This window comes from Carcharhinus amblyrhynchos, chromosome 1 (assembly GCF_965287045.1).
Source record: "Carcharhinus amblyrhynchos chromosome 1, sCarAmb.v2.hapA, whole genome shotgun sequence".
NCBI classification, from domain to species: Eukaryota; Metazoa; Chordata; class Chondrichthyes; order Carcharhiniformes; family Carcharhinidae; genus Carcharhinus; species Carcharhinus amblyrhynchos.
The window spans coordinates 16,436,502-16,459,012 of NC_137324.1; the positions used below are offsets into that span (position 1 = coordinate 16,436,502).

General features: G+C 44.3%; 1 protein-coding gene across 1 annotated transcript in view; it reads right to left on the reverse strand.

Annotated features, from left to right (window-relative positions):
- Nucleotides 1-19,651, reverse strand: part of cdc25b (cell division cycle 25B) — a 39,410-nt gene extending 19,759 nt beyond the window's left edge. The window contains exons 1-4 of the mRNA XM_080195006.1: nt 19,272-19,651; nt 17,315-17,391; nt 10,323-10,374; nt 1,379-1,420 (exon numbers count right to left, since the gene is read on the reverse strand). Coding sequence (XP_080051132.1) covers nt 1,379-1,420; nt 10,323-10,374; nt 17,315-17,391; nt 19,272-19,474 — 374 coding nt within the window. The 5' untranslated portion in view covers nt 19,475-19,651. The remainder of the gene's footprint in view (nt 1-1,378; nt 1,421-10,322; nt 10,375-17,314; nt 17,392-19,271) is intronic.
- Between the last annotated feature and the right edge of the window lie 2,860 nt (nt 19,652-22,511).

Sequence of the window (22,511 nt, forward strand, 5' to 3'; positions counted from 1 at the left end):
ACTTGGTGACAGACGGAATGTGGAAGAGAAATCAGAGCCTCGTGCCAAGTAACTAGGAGGATGCCATACTCTTCAGCCTGGTGCAACAGTGGTGGTGAGCAGGGGTGAGAGATGTGCGTGGAACCAAAAACATTGGCTTAGATTTTGCCAATGTTAAGCAGCCACAAGTATGTGATTTGTCCAGGTCTTTATCCACATTGGACATACAGTACAAACAGGCCCTTATAGACCATTGGCATTAACTCTAACACTCAGATTGGCAGCCTGGAGTGGAACTAAAAGCATGCATTGGAATGGGAGACAAAAGAACAGGGCAGATGCAGTCAGAGGAAAGTTATTTATGAAGGTCTCATAAGAACACAAGAACTAGGAGCAGGAGGCAGCCATCTGGCTTGCCCCACCATTCAACAAGATCATGATTGATCTTTGTGGACTCAGCTCCACTTACTCACACACTCACATAACCCTTAATTCCTTTACTGTTCAGAAATCTATTTATCTTTACCTTAAAAATATTCAACAAGGTAGCCTCAACTGCTTCACTGGACAGAGAATTCCACAGAATCAGAATGCTTTGGGTGAGGTACCTCAACTCAGTCCTAAATCTGCTTCCTCTTTATTCTGAGGCCATGCCCCCTAGTTCTAGTTTCATCTGCCAGTGGAAACAACTTCCCTGCTTTTATCTTATCCATTCCCTTCATAATCTTGTTTCAATAAGATCGTCCCTTGGTAAGATTGTCCCGGTAGCACAGTGGTTAGCACTGCTGCTTCACAGCACTAGAGACCCAGGTATGATTGCCAGCTTGGGTCACTGCCTGTATGGAGTTTGCACATTCTCCCCGTGTCTGTGCAGGTTCTCTGGGTGCTCCAGTTTCCTCCCACAATCTGAAAGATGCGCTGGTTATGTGCATTGACCTGAACAGGTGAACTGTGGCAACTAGGAGAATGTCACAGTAACTTCATTACAATGTTAATGTAAGCCTTATGACTAAAGTAAACTTTACTTTACTCCCGCATTCTTCCAAATTCCGATGAATATACTTCCAGTCCACTCAATTTCTCATTAGCCAACCCTCTCAACTCTGGAATCAATCCAGGTTAGCATGGGGTGGAGGGCAAAAAAAGATACAAGTGGCCATGTCAGAAAAAGATCCAAGGAAATCAAAGATGTGCCTGAATGTCAATTAACCCAATAGCTATACCACCTGAAAACAGCCTCTGAATTTGACTGCAGTTTTGAAATATTCGGTAAGCTGACATCAGCAAACTGAGGAAATTTCTCAATAAAGGACAGGTCCAACTTCATTTTGCAATGCATTAACTGTTCTGCAACGTGTTAAGCAAAACCCATTACCCCAAGAGAGAGAGGGTTACTTACTTGATAATCACTTTTCCAGATTCTAATATTGCTTTCTCAAACCTGTGTACAAAGAGGAGGAGATCTTCAGTTTCTGCTGTTACATTACAGACTATCAAACCAAAACATCTACTTTTAAAAGCCCATATAAAGTCACATGGCAACAATAGAAAGAGCATAGTATTAATATTATTAGCTGACAGGAATTTAAGGTTTCAGAATCAATACAATTTTTCCAACTGAATATACGAAAGTTGCTTTAAAGGGCACGGCAGCATTTAAAACTGAACAGCAAATTTGCTACTTTAGGAGCCCATTTTAATATTGGTGGATATTACCATTTTTACTTGTTAAACTCAACGTACACTTAGTTACTTGGTGGCTTTACGTCTGTCTGTGGATAACATGAATGCAAAATGAATGCAGACATTCTACACAAAGCAATTCTGAGTAAAAATTCCAAATGCCCTCAGCTCAAGATGGAGGGTCAAAATTGCCATTAACCATCCCCACAGGATGGCCTTTTAGACTTGCTGCTCACCACCTGTATGCAAATGAGTCCCTTTGTGTGGGACTGAGATTAGTTGTCAAGTTGCCATATGCCATGCAGGCAGAGTCCTATGAGACTGACCCTACAGCTGACAGCACCTTAATCAGGAAGGCACAAGCATCACTTAGAGACAACACAACAGAACAGGTCAAGCAGAAGAGACATGCACGTGCTACTTACCCTAGCCCAGCAGTCTAAAATCAGTGAGCTAGCAACAGATGGGATTATGCACTCACCACAATTACATGGAGGTCTCTAAGAATTTACTTCATTAGCACGTAAATAGTAATCCTGGAGAATTCTTTCTATTTATTGGAAAGTTAATGATATCTCTAAATGGAAATTCTAAAACTACATTTGAGTCAGCTCCTAGTTTGAAGCAGGTTAAAATCCCCATTTTTAAGTAATTTAGAGGTGGGATTGTTATAACCCATAGCCACAACTGCAAAGTTGGAAGCATCAGCTTTATAACATGGTGCCTGCTGCAACATATCCTCCTGTGCCAAAGTGTTATTCTTTAGACTGCAATAGGATCTTGCTAAGTTGGCAACAAAATGGCCTTAAAAAGATAGTAAGCAGGTGGTGAAACATTTGAATGGGACAGCACAGTGGCACAGAGGTTAGCACTGCTGCCTCACAGCACCAGGACCCCAGGTTCAATTCCAGCTTTGGGTCACTGTGTGGAGTTTGCACATTCTCCGTGTTTGTGTGGGTTTCTACTGGGTGCTTCAGTTTCTTTCCACACTCCAAAGGCATGTGGGTTAGGTTGATTGGCCATGTTAAATTGACCCTTCGTGCCAGGGGAACTCGCACAGTAAATGTGTGGTTATGGAAATAGGGTTGGACAAGATTGTGGTCGGTATGGGCTGAAGGGCCTCCTTCTGCACTGCAGGGATTCTAAGTAGTACACTGAACTGAAGCAAACAATTCTGAAAGAATACAGACCATTAGGTATAGGCCTACAGGTATTAAAAGCAGCTCAGATTGATGAGAAGCAGGACAGAAAAACACTGATTGGTAGGCTGTGACAGAACATGTCACTGAAGCCCAGCAGTCCACTCCTATTACAAGAGTGATCTAATAGAAAATGCACTGAATTCACTAAGCTGTTTGAAGTGAAGTCGTCCAACAGGCTGCTAAGCTGTTACAACTCTACCAGAATAAGTAGAAGTCCCTGCACAGTGTGAATGTTAGGGGCTTGTAGGAAGGGATCAAGGCAACAGACCCAAAGGAAACAGGTCCATTGAAAACAATGGCAGGGAGGTCACCAGTGACTGCAAGAAACTATTGCAGAGATGGGTAGAACACTACAAGTTGTTGCATGACAGTCCTGCAGCAATTGCACAAACTTTGTCTCTGCAGGAGGGAGGGCTCAGTACCCCAGGATACAAGTTTTAAAACATTCATTGCAAGACATGGTGTCGCTGACTGGCTGGCATTTATCACCCATCCCTAGTTGATGAGCTGCCTTCTTGAATTGCTGCAGTCCATGTGCCGACCCATCAGGAAGGGAATTCCAGGATTTTGACCCAGCGACCGCGAAGGAATGATATATTTCCAAGACAAGACTGACTTGGAGGGGAACTTGCAGGTGGTAGTATTCCCATGTATCTGCTGCCCTTGTCCTTCTAGATGGAAGTGGTTGTGGGTTTGGAAGGAGTTGTCTAAGAATCTTTGGTGAATTGCTGCAGTGCATCTTATAGATAGTACACACTGCTGCTACTGAGTGTTGGTGAAGGGAGTGAATGTTTGCAGATGTGGTGCCAATCAAGAAGGCTGCTTTGATGCATAATTGCAACCTACACAAGGATGATTACAGCAATTGCAACTATCAAGGCTTCTCCCTGCTGAAAATCTGAGGAATATATTGCCCTCATTGCAGATACTGTCAGAACACATTCACTTCAAATCCCAGTTATCATTTCAGAGCTGGAAGGTCATGTGTTCAATCTCAAGGGATCAGACTATGTGAGCAGACATTGTCTTATTTAAGCTACTACAGAAATTTGGCTGCTCAAAGTGATCTCTAAGGCCAGCTACGAAAGGACAATATTGAAGCCCTTCGCAATGTGTAGCAAGGTAAAAACCATTGTATTCTGGCATGGACACTGGCTATTCTCCTCTGCTGCTGCAATAGGCCTTCAAATCATCTACAAGGAGGTTTCTACTTGCTCAGAATTGACAGCAAGCTGTTTAGCCTTGCCCATCCAAGACCCTAAACAAGGGTGTGCCAAGTCCTGCATACTAACATTTCTTAGCAAAAACAACTTCAGTGACAAATAGGCATGCTCTCCCATGCTTGGGAAGAGTTGGGTTTGATCATCAACACCAGGAGGGCATATGGTGCAGGATGATAGATATCAGTTATCACTAATGCTGGAAGTTAAGCTTCACATTTCTCAGCTCCACAATCACCAGGAATCTGACACGATGCTGAAACCAACGTATGCATCACAAAAGCTGCAACTGTTATGTCCAAGCAGAATTCCATTGTGGAACAACAACTACCTGACTTAAGGCCAGTCCACAAGCCTGTATTCTCAGTGTATCCTTCTACAAAGCTAAGACCCGGCCAAGATAATCCAGTCAGGAGAAAAGATTGCATCTTCAGCAACTCTCGGCAGGACAGTCACCAACTCGGGTTTTGGGGGGGGGGGGGGGGGGGGGTGGTCATGGTGGGTACTAATTCTATCAGCAAACATTGCCAAACCAACATCTGCACGTGCAGACAGGTGACATCAATATACCCAAAAGGCTGGCCTATTATAACTGATTACCAGCTTTTCAGAGTTTAGCAGAGTCACTGCAGCTAAGATGGCAAAGGAGAATTAGGCCATTCAGCCCAGAATCTGCTCCACCTTTCAATGAGATCACGGCCGATCTGATATGCTAACCCTATCTCCACTTTCCTTCCTTATCCGCATAACCCTTAATCCCTTAAATTAAAAACATGTCCCTCTCAGCCTGAGCATACTTAAATAACCCAGCCTCTGCAATAAAGAATTCCACAAATTCACCACCCTCAGAAGAAATTCCTCATCTGTTTTAAATGGGCAATTCTTTACTCAGATTATGCCCTCTAATTCTAGACATTCCCAAGGAGGAACAATTTCTCAGCACCTATCCTGTCAAGGCCCAAGAATCATAGATACCTCAGTAAAAGTCACCTCATTCTTGTAAATACCAGTGAGTAAAGACCCAACCTAGTCAGGTCTACAACACAGAAAAAGGCCCTTTGGCCAATCATATCTGTGCTAGCCAAAGACAATCACCCAACTATTTTAATCCCATTTTCCAGTACTTAGCCATTATTCTATATACTTTGGCATCAAGTGTTCATCTAAATACTTAAATGGTTTAAGGGTCTCTGCCTCCACTACCCTTTGGGTGGAAAGGATTTTCCTCTCTTCCCCTTATCATTGATCCCTCCAAGAGGAAATGTTTGTTCTGGTCTCAATTTTATTCATCTTAATCACATCACCACCATCCCCAGTCTTCTCTGCTCCCAGAACTGCATGGGACAACTGCTGCCAATATTCACTAGCTTCTTTCCATCGTGTTTATGCTGACAAAACACAAGCAAAGGTATCTGGTTACGAAGGGAATTAACATCTGCTACCATTTGCTGAGGGGCTCAAAATATAAACACTAACAAAGCAGAGACAGTAAAGTGGTAACAGCAATTGTTAGTGACATCTGCACTAAATCTAGGCTACATTCTGAAGACTCTAATGGATCATCTCAGTTCACATCAATTCACCTGAACATTTATACACAACTCTTCAAATTTTGAGAACTTTTGTGCTTTGTTAACAGACTCCTGGGATCTCTTGCTTCAATATCAGATACCCAAGTGTTTTCAGTAGAGAAAACCACTGGATGAATAAAGCAGATATCGAATGTAACTAAATACAGTCAGTTGGTAACCTTATAAAAGGTAAAGACTTTGTTTTGGAAATCATGTTATTTGCATTTGAGCAACAAGGGTACAGGGATTGATTGTTATGAAAAGTAAACTCCAAGCACAGATAGGTTATACACCTCAACCACAAATCCAGGAAGAACTAGTGATGACAGACTAAAAACAAGGCCAATGTGAGTGAACTCAGTAGTAAGCCAAAGTTAGGAGCTGCATTCATTGATGCCATGCTTCCTTATGTTGTTTCTTTCCAGCTGACAGCTAGAATATCAAAGATGGCACTTTAGTTCCAAATTGAGCTCATGCCCGCAAGTCAGATCATCAGGTAGCTCATTAAAGACCAAAAGGGTTTGCACATGGAAGCAGAGCACATAGCCAAGATGCATCTAGTGGATGATAGAGTAGGCTGATGTGCCATTATTGGCCTGGTTTGATTTGTCCTGCTTTTCATACAGGACACAGCTGGGGAAATTTTCCAAACTGCCAGATAGATGCTAGTGTTGTTGGAACAGTTTGGCTAGAGGGAGCAACAAATTCTGGAGCATAAGCCTTCAGTACTATTGCCAGAATATTGTCAAAGCCCATAGCCTCACAGCATCCAATTCCTTCAGAGTGAATCAAATTGGCTAGGAACTGGCATCTGAAGGCTGAGAGGACCTCAGGAAGCCAAGATGGATCATCCACTCTGCATTCCTGGCTGCATGTCATTCCAAGTCCTTCTGCCTTATCTTTCCTATGTGCTGGGTCCTCCCAACATTGAGAAAGGGGACATTTGTGAAGCCATCTCCTCTTGGGAATTAACTTTGTATCACCATTCATGACCGATTGCAAGACTGCAGAGCTTCAACAATCTGACCCATTGGTTGTGGTGTTGCTTAGCTCAGTCAGTTGCATGCTGCTTCTGCTGTTTGCCAAACAAGTCATCTTGTGTTTAGTTTCACTAGATTGACACCTTGGCATGCACTCTTCATTGAGCCAGAGTTGATCCTCTGACTTGATGGTTAATGGTAAAGTAGGAATATGCCAATGCAGTTTGATCGTGATTGAATAAATTCCGATGACAGCACTTCATGGATTCTCAAATTTGAGTTGCTTGATCTGTCAGATCATGTAGATCTGTGTTAGAAATTGTTCTCACTGAACAAAGTCAAGGACTAGAGGACACCAATTTAAAGTGAATGGCAAAATAAGCAACAGAAACGAGGAAACATTTGTTTAAAAAGTTAGTGGCTGGAGAACTTTAAGGACTTTTAAAACTCCTCTCCAACACTGGCTGTACTCCTCTCCAAAACTATCAGTCACTCCTCAATCACTTCTGCAAATTTAGCCATTTAAAATTCAACAGGCGATAATTAAACTACATTTGCAAACATTTTCCCCTCACTCTGCAGGGCCAGAAGCAAACCTCAAAATGCTAGCAGTGAAGAAAATGTGGGTAGCCTGATTAATGTAGATGACAAAAAAATTGAGTAGCAGATGAGGAGGATTGTCTGAGGATATAGCAGGATATAAATCAGCTGAAGACCTGGGCTCAAAGATGGCAGATGGGATTTAACCCAGAGAAATGCAAAGATGTGATTTCGAAGGTCTACTGCAGAAAGTATGTGGTAAATGGTACAGCCTTTAATGTTAGCACACAGGGGTGTCTAGGCATGCAGATCCACAGTTCCCTGAAGGTCCACTCCAGTGGACAAGGTAGTCAGGAAGATGTATGGCATGCTGGCCTTCAGACAAAGCAATGAATATAGGAATTGGAAAATCATGCTGCAGCTGTATTAGACTATGGCTAGGGATATTGTGTATAATTCTGGTCGCCACACTACCAGAAGGATATTGTTGCACTGGAAAGAGTGTAGAAGAGATTTACCAGGTTGTTGCCTGGTTTGAAGGATATGGCCTATAAAGAAAGATTAATCAAACTTCAGTCATTTTCATTGGAGTGTCAGAGGATGAGGGGGGATCCAATAGAGGTTTACAATATTGTGACAGGCTTGGATAGAATGGATAGTCAGAGCCTTTGTCCAAGGCTCAAAGAGGTAAATACTCAGGGTCATAGGTTTAAAGAGAGAATGGAAGTTTAAAAGATGTTTAAGGGATAAGTTTTTCTGGATGGTGATGAATGCCTGGAACACACTGCCAGAGGTGGTGGTGGAAGCAGATTCTAAACATTCAAGAGGCATCTGGATAGATAGATGACTAGGTAGGGAAGTACAGGGATACGGACCTCTTAGAGGCAAGAAAATATTTGATTAGAGGGGCATGTGTGTCAAGCTTGGTGAGCCAAAGGGCCTGTTCCTGTGCTGTACTGTTCTTTGTGGTTAGTCTTCTTGTGCCATGGACAAATATTACAAGCATCACTGCCATTATGACAGAAAGAGGCCATTTTGTTTATCAAACCCATGTCAGGAGGATACTAAACTCAACATGGTTTTAGAGCAAAGATCTATAGGGAGTGAAAAATGAAACCTGCTGTGGAGACTCAAAACATGACCCCAAGGTGGGATAAATTTAGGATGATGCAAGTTACAGTCCACAGCTCTGCTTCCCCTTTTCTACATTGTTCAATACAGCAAACAGGCAACACAATAGCAGTCAATGAGATCTTTGAGCTGAAATCTGCAACCAATTGGGTTTGAATTCTGATCACCAAAATCAGCTAGGTCAGGGTTTCCCAAACTGAGCAATGGATCTCAGTGATCTCCCAAGTGCATCAGGGAACACCGCACACACTCAAATTGGTGCCCATTTTTGAAATAGGTGCCCATTTTTGAAATAGGTGGAAACAAATCAAATGTAAACAAGTCTTTCCTAGCTATAACAACATGTTAAGAATCAAGAGTCATGCTGTCACAAATACGTTCACCAGCTACATGGCACCTTCATGTTAACCCCTGAAAGTAGTACCCATGTTAGAAGTGGGTAATCTAAAGAGCTATTTCAAAATACTTAATTCTTGCACTCTAAACACCCCCCGCCTCCCTACAATCCAATACCCTTTAGTATATCCACCCCCTCCTCACATATCTTTGCATAATCCTTTGTGCAATCCTTTACCTCAAGACTCTTAGCAAGTTCTGACAGCTATGATTAATAGCACCTCAGGCATAAGTATAATTAGTAAGAAGTCTCAACACCAGGTTAAGTCCAACCAGTTTATTTGATAGTAATCCCACAAGCTTGTGGGTTCGCTATCAAATAAACTGATTGGACTCTAAACTGGTGTTGAGACTTCTTACTGTGTTTACACCAGTCCAACGCTGGCATCTCCACATCATGACAAGTATAATTATCCCAAAGTGCATAGCAAAGTGACTCAAGCTCACAGCAAAACAAAGTGAAATGGAGAGACAGGTAACAAATGCATTTCAATATGGAAAATGGTAACATGAAACAGTACAGCCTGTCAGAAAAGAGCAGTTTAGAAAAAAATAAAGGTGAAGAGATAGGAATTTTAAGAGATCCAAGGGTTCACATATGATATCTAAGACGACAGATAAAATATTAAAAAGGCAGCAACATTTAAGTTTTTCTAGAAGAGTGAAAATTAATGCATAATGCGTCCACCACAATATCTACACCATAGTGAAAGAACTCAGGCCCTTCTCTCCACCCTATCCCTGTAACACCATGCATTTACTATGCCTAATCTGCCTAACCCACATCTGAGGGGAAACTGGCACACCTGGAGAAAATCTGCAGACATGGAGAACATGCAAACTCAACAACCAATTCCAGAATCACACTCAGGCCTCTGATGTTGTGAGGCAGCCACTGTGCCACCTCACGTGCAGTTCCCCATTAAGGAATACATTGAATGGAGCAAGGTTTTGGAGGTGGGGGGGGAGGTATAGAGATTTCAGATAGTGGGAACATTTAAGAGACAAGGGGGGGTGGTGAAGGAATTTAAATGAAGGATCTTAAGATCTTTCTAAGCAGAGAAAGATTTTTCGCCTCCCCAGCCTGTGCAGCAAGGTTCAGGTAACAAAGCTTTCACAGTATGGAACTCTGAAGCAGTTAAGGCAACAAATCCTTTATAAAAAGTAGAGAAACATGGGGAGAGTATGGTAGCGGATTTAATTTTGGATTGCTTTGCAGGGCAAGCACAAAAACATCTGTGATGGTCTCCTGCTAAACAGCAAGACTATTGTACAAGAAACCGACTTCTGTCGGGAGGGGAAAAAAGTGAGGTAATTTGTAATAGCAAGTCCAGAAGTCTCGGGGTAGGTAATGAATGATGGCGAACCACATGTAATGAGTCAGCAAACTCAGTACTAAGTGCATTTAACGTACAGCACCAAGGAAAGCAGCAACGTATTCTGGTCACCTGTTCCTGCAAACTCAAAGGCCATGGCATATGTATGATACTCATGAATACAGACCCCATGTTAAAAACAAGAGCAGCTTTATCAACATATACTAGCATAACAGTTACAATTAATCCCAAGTCTTACTTTATATCCCTGTGCCTAATAAGCACAAGGCGAGTAGGAACTTACGTTTCGTCGATTGCTTTTTCATCTATTGGACTCGGAGAATCCATACAAAGCCCTGGGTAAGACACAAACATTAAGACAATTTGAATATCAGATGTTACTAGCCTTAGTAAAACCATGAGTGGGTACAGGAGTAGGCTATGTAGCCAACTGTCATTCACTAAGATTATGGCTCAAGTTCAAACTCCATTTTTGCATCCTATTCTTTCAGCATCCAAGCATATCTTGAAAGCAGAATCACCAAGCATTCTCAACCCTCTGGGGATGAGGATTTCAAAGATTCTCAATTCCGAGTGAAGAATAAATCTCCATAAGATTTCCAAATGGCCAACCCCACATTAGGGATCAGAGATACCTGGTTTCAAGCTCGCCAGCTAGAGGAACATCCTCAACATTTAATCATGTCAAGCCTAAGCATTTTAGATGTTTCAATTAAGATACTTTTATTCTATGAATGTAGACCCACCTTACACACTGATAGACCTCATGCTGCAGAAATCATAGAAGCCATACAGTACAGGAGGACATTCAGCCCATCGAGCCTGCACTGAATCCCACTCAGATCCTATCCCTGTAATCCCACATATTTACCCTAATCCCTCTGACACCAAGGAGCAATTTAGCATGATCAATCTACCTAACCCACACATCTTTGTAGTGAGGGGAAACCAGAGCACCTGTAGGAAACTCACACCGACACAGAGAACCTGCAAACTCCATGCACGGTGATCCAAGCTGGAAATTGAACCTAGGTACCTAGTGCTGAGACAGCAGTACTTCCTTGAATATCTGCATGCCTATGTTGGACCGTGCTTAGAATAAAAAACATACAAATGTTACAAATATACAATTAGAAATAAAGCTAAAGATTTGAGTACATTAGATGAAGCTCATCTCCATTACTCCTGAAAACAAGATAGTTAAGAGATGAACGATCAACTGGTAAGCCCCCTGTATATCCATTTGCAATCACAGCTGCTGTCTCCCACCGGGAGAAATATGCTGGATATTTGACAGCCAGGTGCCTCCAGCTATGGTGGCAAGCTGGAACATACACCAGCTCAGCAAAATAATGTGCCAGCAGAGAACCCAGCTGTTCCTCAGCAGAGGATGATGTACCCAACAGTGTCTATTCAAGAGGCTTAATTCTAAATCTCCAACTGCAGCATAGAATCGACAGCACAAACTGCCCATTTGGCCCAACTGCTCAATATTCTCTGCCCGTTGAAGTGGTGGAGGCTGCCTCGCTAAATATTTTTAAGACGTGGGTTGATGGGTTTTTGATGAGAGGGGATTAAGGGTTATGGGGAGAGGGTGGGAATGTGGAACTGAGCCTTGACAGATCAGCCATGATCTTACTGAATGGTGGGGCAGGCTCAAAGGGCTAGTTGGCCTACTCCTGCTCCTATTTCTTATGTTTATGTTCCACACAAATGTCTCTCCATTCTACTGCATCTAACTCTAACAAGGCCTTACATCCTTTCTGAAAGGAATGCGTCTAGTTCCATAATTCATGTTTCAGGAGTATAACCTTCAGTTTTGGGAATTTGAAGTTTTAATGCAAGATAACAGAGGCACTTGATTTGACAAGCTGGTCGACAGACATCAAGTGACAGCTATGCAAGGATGACCTATGTTTATTTAACAAGTCAGAGTTAGAAGTGGGAGAACACTAAACAGTGGGTGGCCCCTCAGTTTCTTGGTAGAAATCAGCATTTATATTATTATAAGAACATAAGAAATAGGAGCAGGAGTAGGCCATCCAGCCCTTCGAGCCTGCCCCGCCATTCAATAAGATCATGGCTGATCTGTCGCTGCTCAGTTCCACTTTCCCGCCCTCTCCCCATAACCCTTAATCCCCTCTCCTATCAAAAACCCATCAACCCGCGTCTTAAAAATATTTAGCGAGGCAGCCTCCACCACTTCAACGGGCAGAGAATTCCAGAGATTCACCACCCTTTGAGTGAAGAAGTTCCTCCTCAACTCCGTTCTAAACCGCCCTCCTTTTATCTTGAGGCTGTGCCCCCTAGTCCTACTGTCTTTTTTGAGCGGGAAGAGTCTTTCCACCTCTATCCTATCCATCCCATTCATCATCTTGTACGTCTCAATGAGATCTCCCCTCATTCTTCTAAACTCTAACGAGTACAAGCCCAGTTTATTCAGCCTCTCCTCATAGCTCAACCCCCTCAACTCCGGTATCAGCCTAGTAAACCTCCTCTGCACTCCCTCCAAGGCCAAAATATCTTTGCGCAGGTGTGGCACCCAAAACTGCACACAGTACTCCAGCTGCGGCCTAACCAATGTTCTATACAGCTGCAGCAAGACCTCCCTACTTTTATATTCAATCCCCCTCGCTATGAAGGCCAGCATCCCATTCGCCTTCCTGACCACCTGCTGCACCTGCAAGCTGGGTTTTTGCGACTCATGCACAAGGACCCCGAGGTCCCTCTGCACCGTCACCTGCTGCAGTTTTTTGCCCCGTAAGTAATAGTCCTTCCTACCAAAGTGGACCACCTCACACTTGCCAACATTAAATTCCATTTGCCATTTCCTGGCCCATTCGCCCAGCCTATCTAGATCCTTCTGCAGACTCTCCACACCCTCCGCACAATTTGCCGCTCCCCCAATCTTGGTGTCATCAGCAAATTTCGACACTCTACACTCAGTTCCCTCCTCCAGATCATCTATATAAATGGTAAAAAGCTGAGGCCCCAGCACCGACCCCTGGGGCACTCCACTAGTCACCATCCGCCAATCCGAATAGCACCCGTTGACCCCCACTCTCTGCCTCCTATTTGACAACCAATCCTCTATCCACGCTAACACCCTACCCCCAACTCCATGTCCCTCGACCTTCTGCAATAACCTCTTGAGGTACTTTGTCAAACGCCTTCTGAAAATCTAGAAAGACCACATCCACCGGCTCTCCTCTATCCACCGCCCTAGACACATCCTCATAGAACTCCAGTAAATTTGTCAGACACAACTTCCCTTTAATGAAACCGTGCTGCGTCTGCTCTATCAAGCAATTCCTTTCAAGATGCCTCGCAATTTCCTCCTTAATGACAGATTCTAACATTTTACCTACCACAGACGTTAAACTAACCGGCCTATAATTCCCCGCCTTTTGCCTGGCACCCTTCTTAAACAATGGCGTAACATTAGCCGTTTTCCAATCATCCGGCACTTCCCCGGAATCAAGCGACGTTTGGAAAATAACCACCAAGGCATCCACTATCACCTCCGCCATTTCTTTCAGAACCCTCGGATGCATTCCATCCGGTCCTGGGGACTTGTCCACAATCAGCCCCTCCAGTCTGTCGAGCACCGCCTCTCTAGTAACAGTAATGTCATTAAGACCCTCCAGTCCTACCACCTTTCCATCGCTAACACCCGGCAAATTATTCACGTCCTCCTCCGTGAAGACAGAAACAAAAAAGTTATTCAATACCTTAGCCATATCCCCATCCCCTACCACTAGGTCCCCTTTCTCATCCTCTAAAGGACCAACATTCACCCTAGCCAGCCTCTTCCTTTTTATATATTTATAAAAACTCTTGCTATCCTTTTTTATATTAAGCGCTAGCCCAGCTTCATAGTTTCTCCTACCCTTCCTTATCAACTTTTGTCAATCTTTGTTGACATTTAAACCTCTCCCAATCCTCTTCTCGCCCACTACTCTTAGCTACTCTAAATTCCTCCACTTTTAGTTTAACACTTTCCTTCACCTCCTTCGTTATCCACGGCTTATTACCTCTCCTCCTACTATCCTTTTTGACCATCGGAATAAATTTCCGCTGAGCACCAAGAAAGATCTCCTTAAAGATCCTCCACTGCTCCTCAACAGACCCTCCCTCCAACGTGCTCCCCCAGTCCACATTCGCCAATTCTTCTCTCATCCTACCGTACTCCCCTCTATTCAAACAAAGGACACGTGTCCGGGAACCCACTTTCTCCTCCTCCATCTGCACCAGAAACTCCACCATACAATGATCACTCTCCCCAAGAGGATCCTTCACCACAAGGTCCCTAATTCTACCCGCCTCATTACATAGCACCAGATCCAAGATAGCTCGCTCCCTCGTCAGCTCCAACACACACTGTTCGAGGAAACTATCTCGGCAGCATTCCAAGAACTCTTCCTCGAGCCCCCCGCGTCCAACATGGGTCGACCAATCAATATGCAGATTGAAATCCCCCATAACTACGGCCGTCCCATTCCTGCACGCCGCACTTATTTGCGCATTAACAGCCCGCCCCACCTCCAGATCATTATTCGGGGGCCTATAGACGACACTCACCAGCGTCTTCCTCCCTTTGCTGTTCCTAATCTCCACCCACAACGATTCCACCCTCTGCTCCTTGGCTCCAATATCATCCCTTGCTACCACCGTGATGGTTGAGCAGGAGTAGACCATCCAGCCCTTCGAGCCTGCCCCGCCATTCAATAAGATCATGGCTGATCTGTCGTGGCTCAGTTCCACTTTCCCGCCCTCTCCCCATAACCCTTAATCCCCTCTCCTATCAAAAACCCATCAACCCGCGTCTTAAAAATATTTAGCGAGGCAGCCTCCACCACTTCAACGGGCAGAGAATTCCAGAGATTCACCACCCTTTGAGTGAAAAAGTTCCTCCTCAACTCCGTTCTAAACCGCCCCCCTTTTATCTTGAGGCTGTGCCCCCTAGTCCTACTGTCTTTTTTGAGCAGGAAGAGTCTTTCCACCTCTATCCTATCCATCCCATTCATCATCTTGTACGTCTCAATGAGATCTCCCCTCATTCTTCTAAACTCTAACGAGTACAAGCCCAGTTTATTCAGCCTCTCCTCATAGCTCAACCCCCTCAACTCCGGTATCAGCCTAGTAAACCTCCTCTGCACTCCCTCCAAGGCCAAAATATCTTTGCGCAGGTGCGGCGCCCAAAATTATGGTTCTCCAAGGCAAAGTTCAGGAATTGTAGATCAATTTCTATCTATCTGGACATCCCAGTTCTGCCAAGTTGCCTCAGAAATTGCAGGGAGCAATTCCTTTTGTGATGTTTACAAGTTTTCTCTGAAGCAGGCAGTTGGAGCCTGGGACCAAAAGTCAGGAGTGTGGGGCCATCAGAGGCTGTAGACAAGAAGCCAAGGGGTTAACAGAAACCAGGGTATTCTCTGATTTGGATGCGGAGTTAGAGTGTCCATAATCATGAGATGCTGAAGGGGAGTTGGCGGTTTCCCTAGCCAAATACAGGGGGAAGGATTCCAAGGAAGCTCATGCCTCAGAATAGTAGGGATAAAGATGAGAATCAATGTGAATTCTCAAGACCTGTGGCACCCCTTAGTTTGATCCTAGGCAGAATGAACTCAGGACCTGTAAAGTATAGGGGTACACTCTTGGGTGGAAATAAAAGTGGAGTAGGAAGTAATCTATTGAGATTTGCATGTTTTAAATATAAGCAGTTAAGATGGTGGCACTTGATTTAATTCTTACAGTAAATGTTTGGTTAAAATTTGATCTTAGAGCATTACTTAACACAAGACCATGACATTTCGCCTTCATGCTTTCACCTTAAATGCTTCTAAGCTTTTCAACTCAACCACTTCCAAACAGCAAGCTCCACATACTTCACAACTCATTTCCATGAAATATAGAAATAAAAGTAATGTTATATTCTTCCCGATTAAAGGCCTTATAGCCCTGGATGGAATTGGGCAAACAGCCAAGAATGTGCAAATAGCAGTCAATAGCAAAAGCTACCTTGCAAACAGTTTCTATTCCAGGGTTATACCAGCCTTACTTTTCTGTGGGTGTCTCATACATGCAACAGAAGCTGCATGTGACAATGCCAGTAGCAGCAAGTGCTCACCCAGGGTCTGATCTTTCAATTTGCACACCCAAAGGTGGGTGCTTTTTGCAACTTTGGCAATACCACCTTTCCCCAGCATCACACATGGAGGGCTTTTGCAATTTCTAATGGAAGTTCCATTGATCTCTTCCTTCCACTTCTGCACCAACCTTCACTTTGCTTCAGGTCACCCAGTCCCCTTCAAATGGGGGAACTGCATAATGAAATGCTACAGCCATTACCATCCAGGCAAGAAAGGTGAGCAAACAGTCAAATCAGCCAACTCCCACCTGGGTGTGTTAGGATGAGGGAGTCTATTCAATGGACCAACAGGAACCCACGCCAACCTGTATAGATCCACAAAGAACTTTTTTAAAAATAAGAAAACTTGCATATTCCACAATAGATTTTAGAAAGGGGAAACCTGGCTGTGAAACAGTTGTCATATCAATGAAACCCACCTCAACATAGTGACTAAAAGTGTCAGAGTCACTGAAGCAATCAGTTTGGTTTGCATTCTCCCACTCTTGGCCCCCAATCACCAACACAAATATCTTAGCACTGGTTTTCAAACTGATACCTGCCAAATTTAACCTTTTCTCAGGATGTGGTTATTACTGGCTAAACCAACATTTGTTACCCATTCTAAATTTTACTGGAGAAGGTGGTGGTGAGCCACTTTCTGAACTGGTTCAGAACATGTTGTGTAGATACACCCATAACATTGTTCAGGAGGGCATTTCAGGATTTTAATCCAGTGACAGTGAAGGGACAGTGACGCAGCCTCAAGTGACACGTGGCTTGTAGGGGAACTTGCTGGAGGTCATGCTCGTATGAATCTGCTGTCGTTGTTTGAGGCAATGGACATCTCTGCATTGGAAAATATATGGCGGCTTCTACAGTGCATCTTACTGATAATACAAACTGCTGCCACTGCATCTTGGTGCCAGTGGATGGGATGGCAACCAAGAGAGCTTTCCACGGAATGGTATTGAGTTCCATGTGCTTGGAGAAGTAGTCATTCAGGCAAGTGGAGAACATTCCATCACACTCCTGACTTGGTTAGCAAACAGACCCCACACAACAAAAGGCTGAATTGCAAGCTGGAGGTGAGTGGGGCTGATGAACATGCTCTGGATGCTAATTCTAGGTTACCATTAAGTACCAACCTGGATCAGAATCAGATGACAGTGTCTTCAGAAGTAATGGTGTCCCAGAAGGTCTGCGTTTTGGTGTATCACAATTACTAGATTAGGAAGAAGAGGAACAATCAGCACTGGAAAAAGCAAAGAAGTTTTAGATTTGAATGTTATGCCCCCAGGCACCCACACTCACCACGTCCCCAAAACACTGCAGGTTTTAGAACAACACACAATCATTGCAAGCATTATTTTAAAAAGGAATGCATTATTTACAAATGCTGCTCAGCATCCACAAGTACGCCAAATTACCAAGGCGGTGCAAAAACATGGTTACTTTTTAAACAGTGCCAGCATACCTTCCTACTTTCTCATTCTATGTTTTAAAATTCGACTCAAACTCTTCTTCCCTGCTGTCTTCAGAGTTTTGAATGGATCTACCATATATTAAGTTGAGCTTTCCAAGCTATGACTAACATTACATTATGCATCCTTTTAGCTTTGACAAACGATCATCTGGATTCAAAACGTCAGCTCTTTTCCCTCCTTACAGATGCTGCCACACCTGCCGAGATTTTCCAATATTTTCTTTTTATCATAGAGGTTTACAGCATGGAAACAAGCCCTTCAGCCTAACTTGTCCACACTGCCTTTTTTTTTTAAAAACCTCTAAGCTAGTGCCAATTGCCCACATTTGGCCCATATCACCCAAGTAACTGTCTAAATGCTTTTTAAAAGACAAAATTGTACCTGTCTCTATTACTACCTCTGGCAGCTTGTTGCTGACATTAATCACCCTCTGGGTGAAAAAACTGCCCTTCTAGACTTTTGTACCTCGCACCTTAAACCTATGCCCTCTAGTTTTGGTTTTCCTTACCTTTGGGAAAAGATATCTGATCTATGCCCCTCCTTATTTTATAGACCTCTATAAGATCAACCCTCAGCCTTCTACACTCGAGAAAAAAGTCCCAGTCTATCCAGCCTCTCCTTATAACTCAAACTATTAAGTCCTTAGTAAAGTTTTGCTGAACTTTCTAATTTAATAATATCCTTTCTTTAACAGGATGATCAGAACTGTACACAGTATCCCAGGTGTGGCCTTATCAATGTTTTGTACAACTTCAACAAGACATGCCAACTCCTGCATTCAATGTTTTGACCAATGAAACCAAACATGCCAAATGCCTTCTTCACTACCATCTACTTGTGACTCCACCTTCAAGGAGCTATGAACCTATAATATACCCCTAGGTCCGTGATCTCTAACTCTCCCCAATGTATTTATCTACTTGTCTTTGTTCTTTAAACTCCACCTCCATCAGCTCACTGGCCCAATCAACCAACATGCCGTTGCAATCTTGGTGTCATCTATAAATTTAGTAACCATGCCTATTAAATTCTCATCCAAATCATGAATATAAATGACAATTAACAGTGGACCCAGCACTCAGTGGACCCCTGAGGCACATTGCTGATCACAGGCCTCCAGTTTGAAAAACAACCCTCTACAACCACCCTTTGGCTTCTGTCTAGAAGCCAATTTTGTATCCATTTAGATATCTCACCCTGGATTCCCTGAGATTTAACCTTATGCAACAACCTACCATGCGGTACCTTGTCAAAGGCCTTGCTAAGGTCCTTGTAGACAACATCAACTGCACCACCCTCACCTAGCCTCTTGCTCCCCTCCCCCCCCCCCCCCGTCAAAAACACTCAATCAAATTTGGGACATGATTTTCCACTGAAGGCTAATGCTGACTGTTTCTAATCAGTCCTTGTCTCTCTAAATGCCTGATTTTTTGATTCCAGCAGCCACAGTAATTTTTCTTATTCTGTACCCTTTCCTTCTCTATGAACAGTATGCTTTGTCTCTACAGTACAAGAAACACTACTTTTCGCCACATACTAACACGTGGTAATAACAAATCCAATCTTCTACAAGTGGGCCCCTATCCATACATACAGACAGACACAGACAGCCCTTTACCTGCCCAGGCCGGTCAGGTTGACCATGTTGAGTGTCAGGTTGGTGACCGGGGACAGCACCGGGGTGTCGACGGAGGAAGAGGAAGCGCCGAACAGCGCTTTGCAGGAGCGGCCTTTCTCCAGCGGCAGCCGGGGCGGCCCGGGGCCGAAGCTGCGGCGCGGCCTAGGCTTGGCGGGGCTGGCGGCCGCGGGGACGCCACTCATGGCGCTGGAGAGAGGGAGGCAGGACTTTAAACAAACCCGGCCGCGGAAATTAAAAACCCGGGAAGCGCAGGGCGGGAGGGGTTAAAATGGGAGAATCGCCTCCCCCCGTCCCCTGTCGCTCAGGCCTCGCTAGAGTCTCATCGGCGGCCGCACTAGGCCCCAAGGGGAACTCGGGAGGGAGGGAGGGAGGTGAAAGTGGAAGCGCTGCCGCTCTCCCACTCCCTGGAGCCGGGCCACAGGCTACAGCCGCCGCCTTTATTTCGAAAAATAACACTCGCACCTGGCCCCGCCCGGCGGAGGGAGCACGTGGGGAGAGCTCAGCCAATCGCCGTCCGTTCCCGGCCCGCGCCTGGTCACGTGAAGCCGCTCCGACCAATCGTCGCTCTCCCCGGCCCCGCGCCTGGCTCCGCCCAGCGAGGAAGGAGGGAGAGAGGGTCACGTGGGAAAAGCCCGGCCAATCGCCGGGCCGCTGCCCGCACCTGCCCACGTGATCAGGGCGCCCGGCTCCTCCCCCTTCTTCCCGCGGCTGGCCACGTGATCATGGTGGATTGGTCCTCCAGCCCCTCCCCTTCTTGGTCCTCCAGCCCCGCCCCTTCATTGTCCTCCATCGTTCCCCTTTCGCGCCCGTTCCTCCTCCGGGTGGAGGAGGTGGCGCAAACGGGCGTGGCCATAAGGCTGGGGAATAATGAACCAATCACACCTTCTCTTTCTCACCGGCTCGGCGACCCGGGGCATTCTTACCAATCACCGCAGCCCTTACATGGAGCGATTGGGAGCGTGCGTTCGGATGATGCCATTCAGCTAAGAAAGGGGTGACACACCCATCGGCAATAATAGAATCGAGAGAATCTGTTTATTATACCAACCTAGAAACAAATAATTGGATTTTTGTATTAAAAATAATCTTCCTATTTCTTTCTTGTCTCGTAAAAGCAATGAGTATTTTCTTATCTGGTGAAGTGAATTTGACGGGACACCCCTCTTCTGAGAATGGAGCCTCCAGTTATTGTATCTCGTTTCTCCAAACAGCTGTTTGGAGGATTTTCAACTCTGGCTGCTCAGAGCAATGTTGATTTGACTTGATTTATTATATTATAATGTAATAATTATTATTGTCACATGTAATTAGTATACAGTGAAAGGTATTGTTTCTTGTGCACAATACAGACAAAGCATACCGTTCATAGAATGCATGAGGGAGAAGGAAAGGAGAGAAATGTAGTGTTCCAAAGTCACCTGGGAGGGTTTTCCCAGTTTGGCTCTTTTTTGCAGGAATGTTTGGCCACTTCTCAAACACTTGTGTGCACTTTAAACAGACTGGTCTTTGAAATGGAGATTTTTTTTGACTTGAAAAGGACAGGATGGGGGAAGGGGGAAATAACAAGGGGTGGTCGCACTTGGATTTACATTCATCTATTCATTTGACAGCATCGATGAGAGTTGGAGGTTTTGACATAACAGAGTGTGACAGGCGGCAACCATTAACAACCTGGAATCTCAAACCACCCACAGACAAGAGTATACACTCCAACCCCAGGAACCTAAATGCCATGTCCTTGGCATTTCTCAAAGGGAGAATACAATACTCAGTGCAAACAAAAATTCTCCCCCCAAAGGGGTTGCAGTTTTAAACCCTATGGCATTGTAGTTAAAAAATGAACTCTTGGTCTTTGCAAGCATATTCTTGCACTACCGGACAAATTACATTTTTGAGCCATTTGGCTCATGTCAATATTAGCCAATACTTTTTAAAAAGTTATATATTTTTTAAAATTTTGCTTTCTTTGCTACATTTGATTTAAAAAAAATCAACAATAACCTATATTTATATAGCACTTTTCTATTTGGCATGGGCGGCATGGTCTGCTGCTTCACAGTCCAGGGACCTGGGTTCGATTCCTGGCTCGGGTCACTGTCTGTATGGAGTTTGCACCTTCTCCCCATGTCTGTGTGGATTTCCTCCAGGTGCTCTGGTTTCCTCCCGTAGTCCAAACATGTGTGGGTTACATGGGTTGGCAATGATAAATTGCCGCTTAGTGTCAAGGAGATTAGCAGGGTAAATATGTGGGATAAATATGGGGATAGGGCCTGGGTGGGATTATTCTTGATGTAGGCTCAATTTACTGAATGGCCTCCTTCTGCACTGTAGGGATTCTATGAAAATATGACAGCCAACCACATAAAGAGATGCAAATGTTAGATGTAAAAGTTGAAGTATCTTAAAGGAAGAAAGTGGGGTGGAGTGGTTTAAGGAGGAAATTCAGAGCCTAGGTACGCTCACCAAGAGCCCAGAATTAGATGAAGACAGAGATCTTGGAGGGTTATGGGTCAAGGGAGATTACAGAGAAAGGAAGGGACAAGGCTATTGGAGGGAATTAAAAGCAAGGCTGATAATATTATGGATATTGATTCATTGTACTGAACTTTTACAGATGCACCACAGAAAGCATTATTTCTGGTTGAATCACGACTTGGCATGGCTCCTGCTCTGTCCAAGACTGCAAGAAGCTACAAAGGGTCACAAACAAAGCCCAGTCCATCACTCAAACCAGCCTCCTGTCCATTGATTCCATCTATACTACCGCTGCCTTGGAAAAGCAGCCAGTATAATCAAGGACCCCATGCACCCCAGACATATTCTCTTCCACCGTCTTCCATCAAGAAAATGAAGGAAAAGTCTGAGGTCACGTACCAACTGACTCAAGAATAGCTTCTTCCCAGCTGCCACCAGACTTTTGAATGGACCTACCTTATGTTAAGCTGATCTTTCTCTACATCCTAGCCATGACTGTAACAGACGGGATTAAGGGTTATGGGGAGAGGACGGGAAAGTGGAACTGAGCAGCGACAGATCAGCCATGATCTTATTGAATGGCGGGGCAGGCTCGAAGGGCTAGATGGCCTACTCCTGCTCCTATTTCTTATGTTCTTATGTTCTTATTACATTCTGCACCCTCTCCTTTCCTTCTCTATATAGAGTATGCTTTGTATAGTGTATAAGAAACAATACTTTTCACTGCATACTAATACACGTGAC